General features: G+C 38.7%; 1 protein-coding gene across 1 annotated transcript in view; it reads left to right on the forward strand.

Annotated features, from left to right (window-relative positions):
- Positions 1-5802, forward strand: part of LOC116446205 (macrophage mannose receptor 1-like) — a 32102-nt gene extending 26300 nt beyond the window's left edge. Inside the window, exons 27-30 of the mRNA XM_032113579.1 lie at positions 158-274; positions 1686-1853; positions 3810-3851; positions 4251-5802. Of these exons, the coding sequence (XP_031969470.1) occupies positions 158-274; positions 1686-1853; positions 3810-3851; positions 4251-4489 (566 nt within the window). The 3' untranslated portion in view covers positions 4490-5802. The remainder of the gene's footprint in view (positions 1-157; positions 275-1685; positions 1854-3809; positions 3852-4250) is intronic.
- The last annotated feature ends 468 nt before the right edge of the window (positions 5803-6270 follow it).

Consider the following 6270-nt stretch of genomic DNA (forward strand, 5'->3'; position numbering starts at 1 on the left):
TCAATTATAAGTGACACCTGATTTAAATTTATTATCAAGCATTTTTACTATATGGCAATGCTGAGCATGAAGCATGCAATGATTTTTTACTGAGATAATTAATTTATAATGAAAAATCTCACTGAAGTTGTATGTAATGTTTAACTGATGTTTTTAGGTGCTTCTCTGGTTTCCATAGAAGATTCGGCTGAAATGAATTTTCTCTTACTTTACTTGTCTCCACTTGCAAGTGACTTCAGAAAGTTTTGGATAGGATTGTTCAAAAATATTGATGGTAAATATTTCACAGTGCATACTGAGATTAAAAGAGATACTAAATAAACAGAGTGAATATTAAGCACTACTAACATACTAAATAATAATACCAATATGCTAAATATTTAATAAATAATCAGGGAAAAAATAACTAATGAATATTTAGTAAATTTTCAGCTGAAATACGTAAAACGTAAACAACCAAGAGGTCTATGCTTTCTGTATCTTTATTGCAATTAGAGTATATTTGTCTGTAAAAGGCTTTAGCTTAACACTGCAGTAGTTGACAAGGAATGTTTCTTATCGCCTTTTTTAACTCAAATTACTTGACATTTAACCACTGTAGTATTTTAAGCAAAATGTCATTAAATGCTTAATTCAATTATATTAAAATTTATTTCTAGACAACACAGGGCATAAAATCTCATATGAGCTGCTGAGAAAAACTTATTAATCTAAATTTCAGTGGTTTTTTCCATACATTTTTGGTGGAACCTTTCATTTTAATCCAAATATAGTTAGTGTGGTTGTTTTGGGTTTTTTTTTTTAACTGCTGTAATTGCAAATTTGATGCTGTATTCTATATCGTTGTAATTCTGAAGCCAGTTTTTCTCGGCAGACTTTGAGGGTTAACCTCCAGAGCGAGTCTAGACTGGGCTCCAACTTCTGCTTCACCACCAGCAATGGTGGGCCAGGTTCATCTGTTCTAGCTGAAAATGAGCAGTACAAAAGCAGTGACTTGTTCCTCACCTGTCCCCTGCAATGCCACAGTGCTCCATGCTGTGCAAGAGGGGCAGGAGGGAATTCCAGCTGCAGGGGAGGGACAGAGGAGGTGGCACTGAGGCAGCTGGATATACCGGGATATGCTGCCATGAAAGCACACCCTGAGGGAGAGAAGATGGCTATTATGAGACTTGATGGGAGATGCTTGACAGTCAGCAGGAGATGAGATGATTAAAGAGAGATCTGATTCAATTTGCAAAGATAATTGATTAATCCAGCTCTAATAAAGTAGTTAGTTGCTGACCTTGAATGTACACATAAAAAAAATCTCCTGAGTGTTGTGTGTGCTTGCACTGCTGATACTGGCTTGTACAGGTGCTTTGCTTTTCTTAAGGCTCCCAGGCACAGTCCTGGGCACAGGCTTCAGCTAAAGGTCTTTGAGTAGCTGGACGGGTGTTCCTTACATCACTGACAGCCATGAACGCTAATGAAGTTAACTTTGTGAGCATTTGCATTTGGTACACTCCCACCTGAATAGCTCTGGCTGTTAAAAGAATGAGAAATTAGTGCTCTAGAGTGAGAAATAGGTGCTCTGTGATACCAACTTAATCAATTAAAAAATCCCAGATCTGATCTGATATGTCATTGTGACTTGTAGACTAGAAGTTATTCTCCATTCACTCACTAGGTAATACATTTGATTTTAGGAGAATGGATATGGATGGACAGAAGTGCAGTAGAATATGTCAACTGGGAGAAAGGAGAGCCTACAGTACTTTTTGATGAACACTGTGTTGACATGGATGTCTCAAGTGGAACCTGGAGGACCTATTACTGCTCTGTTGACCAGAATTTTATTTGCAAAATCCCCAAAAGTAAGTTCTGAATTTCTGTGCATTGGGTTATTTTAAAAGTAGTGGTTAATATACATCAGGCCAAACTGTTTAGGCACTGGGTACACTTTATGCATTGATGGTGATGCACGTGCATCTGAATCAAAGCCAAGAGTAATTTCTGTTAAAGATGGTGAGAAATAATATTGGAGAATAACCGGAGTCACTGTTCCCTCAGTTTAAAAGCATTGATTTCTGGGCATTTACTGGACCGTGGGGTAGGAAAGAACATATCATCTGTTGAGAGTGCAGACATCATTCATAGACATTATGGTTAGAGTGCAAGGAGCAGTAGATGATGAATAGATGATTAAACTAGAGAGTGCTGAGCAGAAAGGCAGGTACTCTCCTGATAGGTAAGCTGAGGGGAAGCAGTACAAAGTCACTGAGCTCCTGCAGAGAGAAGGTAGGTGCTGCTGATGGGGACAGTACCACCACAGTGAGGTATGCTGGGATCTGCTGAACAAGCAAGCAAAAAGCATCAAGCAAGGGTGGGAAGTGGGGCCCAATTCATTTCTCTGCTGACAGAGGCACAGCAAGACATTCCAGGACAACCAAGCAGCATGGTATGCTTAATTTGTAATGGTTACTTGTGGCCATGTGTTTTTTTTGGATGACAACCCATGAGGAATCTGAGTGTCGCAGGCTGAGGCGAGTCCTGCTTGTGTGCACCGCAGTGCTGCATAAAACATGAAGGATGTAAATCTGCACACATGCAGCTGTCATGGGTCACTGTATGTGCACAGACCCAGCTGGGTTTGCACACACCAGCTAAGAGACACTTCAAAATAGGTCACATTTGGCGCTAGCAAACAGATCCACCACGCAAATGTAATCAATGTAGTGGAGAACCAATCCTGACTCTGGATCTTCACATGTTGGCAAGTTGGCAATGGAGTCATCTGTGAACTTTGTAGTGCCCAGCCAGTCAGCCCTGCAAACAATTAACTGAATCATACCCCCCAAACAATGGAGGGAAGAAAAGGAATTAAAATACAGCTAGAGAGCTGTTAAGTACAACTGTGCTTTTCATTTTCACAGGTGTAAAAAATGGAGTTGTTTAGTGTGAAGTGTTAAGCTTTACACCGCAGAAGAGTAAAAACTTTGAGCACCATCTACTTTAAAAAAAGGGTGATCAAAGCAATGAATAGAGAGATGACAGTTAGTCTTGGGGTTTTCTTCTTTTCCAAGTGTTTTTAGCAAGTATATTTGATGGATTAAGCTTCAATTGTCAAAACACATTTTCATATATTTTTTCATGTCCCCGTATTTTTTTAGCTCTGGGGCCCCCAGCATAAGAAAGACTCAACTGGGTTGTTTTTAAACCTTTTAAAACAACCTACTTTTAAAATAGCCTACTCAACCCGGTTCAGAGAAGGACTATGAAGATGATCTGAGGGCTGGAGCATTTCCCACATGAGCACAGGCTGGGAGAGATGGGATTGTTTAGTCTGGAGTAGAGAAGACTCCAGGAAGACCTTGTAGCACTTTCCAGTACCTAATGGGGGCCCACAAGAGAGCTGGAGAGGCACTTCTTCCAAGGGCATGTAATGACAAGACCAGGGGCTTCAAAATGAAAATGAGTAGGTTTAGATTATATATTGGGAAGAAATCCTTTACTATGAACATGGTGAGGGACTGGAACAGGTTGTTCAGAGTAGCTGTGGATGCCCCAGCCCTGGAAATGTTCAAAACCACCAGATTGGATAGGGGCTTGTGAGCAACCTGGTCTCTGGAAGGGGCTTGTGAGCAACCTGTCCAAGGCAGGGCGGTTGGAACTAGATGATCTTTAAAGTTCTTTCCAACCCAAACCAATCTATGATTCTATGATTATTTAAAATTTCTTATGAACACAAATGAAAAATTATGTATGCAGTATTTGTTTTATTGAACAGTTGCTTTCAAACTGTATAATGTACATATTTTTTAATTTTAAAGTTGCTGAAGTTGAGCCAACCCATGATTCACTTGTCAATAATGGTAAGTTGGTTTCTTTTAAGCCCATTAAACAGAAATTTCAATAGGTTTATAGGCATTCATTATTTACAAGTGGAATTTCCTCCAGAAAAGTTTCATTTGAATACACATTTAACTGTCACAGATTATTTTATTTTAAAGCTGCTTAAAATGAGAACACTTCCCTCAAATTGGATGTCTATTTTTTCCTTACAAGTTGTATATGTAGTACAATCTAATGCTCCTTAGAACAGATTAAGCCATATTATGCATTATCTACCTGAAACATGCATCAATTTTAACTACAATTATGATTGTTCAGTACTTTTGTTTTTACTGGGTTGCTTGCCTAGGGAGATATTTGTTGTATGCAACAGCAGTCTCTGGGCATTTGTAGCAATTTTTCTGTTTTGTCTTCCACAGCATCACAAAACAATGCTGCTGCTTCATCGTCAAGAAGTTTAGGTGGGATGATTTTTATACTGATCTTCCTTCTGCTAGCTGGTACTGGCCTCACATTGTACTGTTTCTATAAAAGAAGACGTGATCAACAAATGTTTACAGCTGGGTTTGACAATGCCATATACCGTGGTGACATTGGAACTTGTGAATCAAATTGTCTCGTGACCAATATTGAAGAAAATGAGCGGGCAGCAGTTTAATAGGCTGGGTAATCTTGAGCCTGATTTTGAAAAGAATTGAAAGTGTTCGCATATGAGAATTCTTAAGGAAAGCAATTTTCTCCTATGGAAATTCTACTTAATTTTGCATAGGGTGCTTCTTGCTTTCTGTACTAGCAGGAACAAGCAAACATGCAAGGAAGATGCAGAGATCTGCTCACAAACTGTAGTACCTGGGAAGGTTGTTGAGCTTTCACATGGACCTGGAGCTATGTTGTGTAAGTTGACACTTGGGAAGCTCCAGTCTCTGTGCATCCATCATCATCTTTAGGCATAAGGACTGTGTTCACCATATTCAGTTGTGAGAATATGGTCCTTAGCATGTCACAAAAAGTATATCCAGACCTGTAGGTATCCTGAAAAAGTCCTGTTGATCTCCAGCACACACTGGCAGAATTGCACAGGTTGGACAGGATGTCCAAGCTCACCTGGTGCAGATCCCTGTTTGAAGCAGGACCAGGTCCCAGCCTCAGCCAGGCAACCTGCTCCAGTGCTGTGGGTCCACATCTTCTTTTTGCTACTGTGGTACCACAGAAAACATTTGTGTTGCCCGTAATATCAGAATTAACATAATTTGCTCCTCTGTTTATGACAGATGGAAAGCAAAGTGTAAAGTGAATTTTTTCTGCTGTAGTTCTGTAGCATATGCATTGAAAGATCAACTATGATGAGAGGTGGGAATGTATTGTGAATAATAGTGGTTTATCATTTAAACAGTCAAATAGGGATCTCAAAGGATGCTGCAAAAGGGTGGGAAGGAAAGAGGAATTATACTTAATTCACACCTGAACATTTACATAAAAAGTATTCTTGATATCTCCAATGCCAGTGTAGATTTCATAAACTTTTAGGCCATTTTTTCAAAGCCTGATGAAACTTACCATTAGAAAGTCTTTTCTAATTTCTAACCAAATTTTCCCTGTCCAAGCCTGTTTTAAATCTTTGAGCCTCATTCTAGATTTCCATCATGTTGGAGCTGATGGCACTGCATCTCATACTGGTCTACTGGTATATTTTCAGGCTTCATAAACCCTAAAATAGGCTCACATACAAGTGTTTTTTGTTTTCACTTTCCAAGTGTATTTTATGCCAAATGCAAACAACCAAATGGCTCAAAAGTTTTAGTGCAGTGAATGTCCTTATTTAATTTGATACTTCTTGATATTTCAATCTTTTGACAGATTTTAATTGTGTTTAAGTTAAAATATTTTGTGTGTGTATGAAATACATGTAAAAAAGTTTTTCTTCTGCATTTGTTCACTAAATGGGAATTAAAAGGCTGATTCTAAGTAAAAGTGTGTGCCTCTTCCTAAACAAAACAACGTATCATAACAGTAAATAGCGGATGGGTCTCTTAAATTTTTATAAACAGATGAACATCCACTATTCCTAATCTAGCATGTTCTTAAATGGTCTTTACCAACCTGTGAAAATGTGTCTCATTGCTTCTTTATCCATAACATTTGAAAGTTTACCCTAATAATTTTCTAATGAAAATGTTGTAGTTTAAGACTACTTATGTGCTGTTCTGCTCTAGTAGTTTCTGAGATGGATTTTATATATTGATAGCTCTTTCATATCTCCTCTCAATATTTTCTGAGAGCAACACCAGCTCTTCTATTTGCATTTCACTGGCTACACCTTCTAGATCTCTAATCCCTTCTGCTGTTCCCTTCCAGACCCTGCATTGTGGTATGTAGGTCCTTCTGACAGTACACTGCACAGTAGATAAGGTATTTCAGCTGAGATGCCAGCAACACTGT

The sequence above is a fragment of the Corvus moneduloides genome, chromosome 1 (assembly GCF_009650955.1).
Source record: "Corvus moneduloides isolate bCorMon1 chromosome 1, bCorMon1.pri, whole genome shotgun sequence".
Lineage (NCBI taxonomy): Eukaryota > Metazoa > Chordata > Aves > Passeriformes > Corvidae > Corvus > Corvus moneduloides.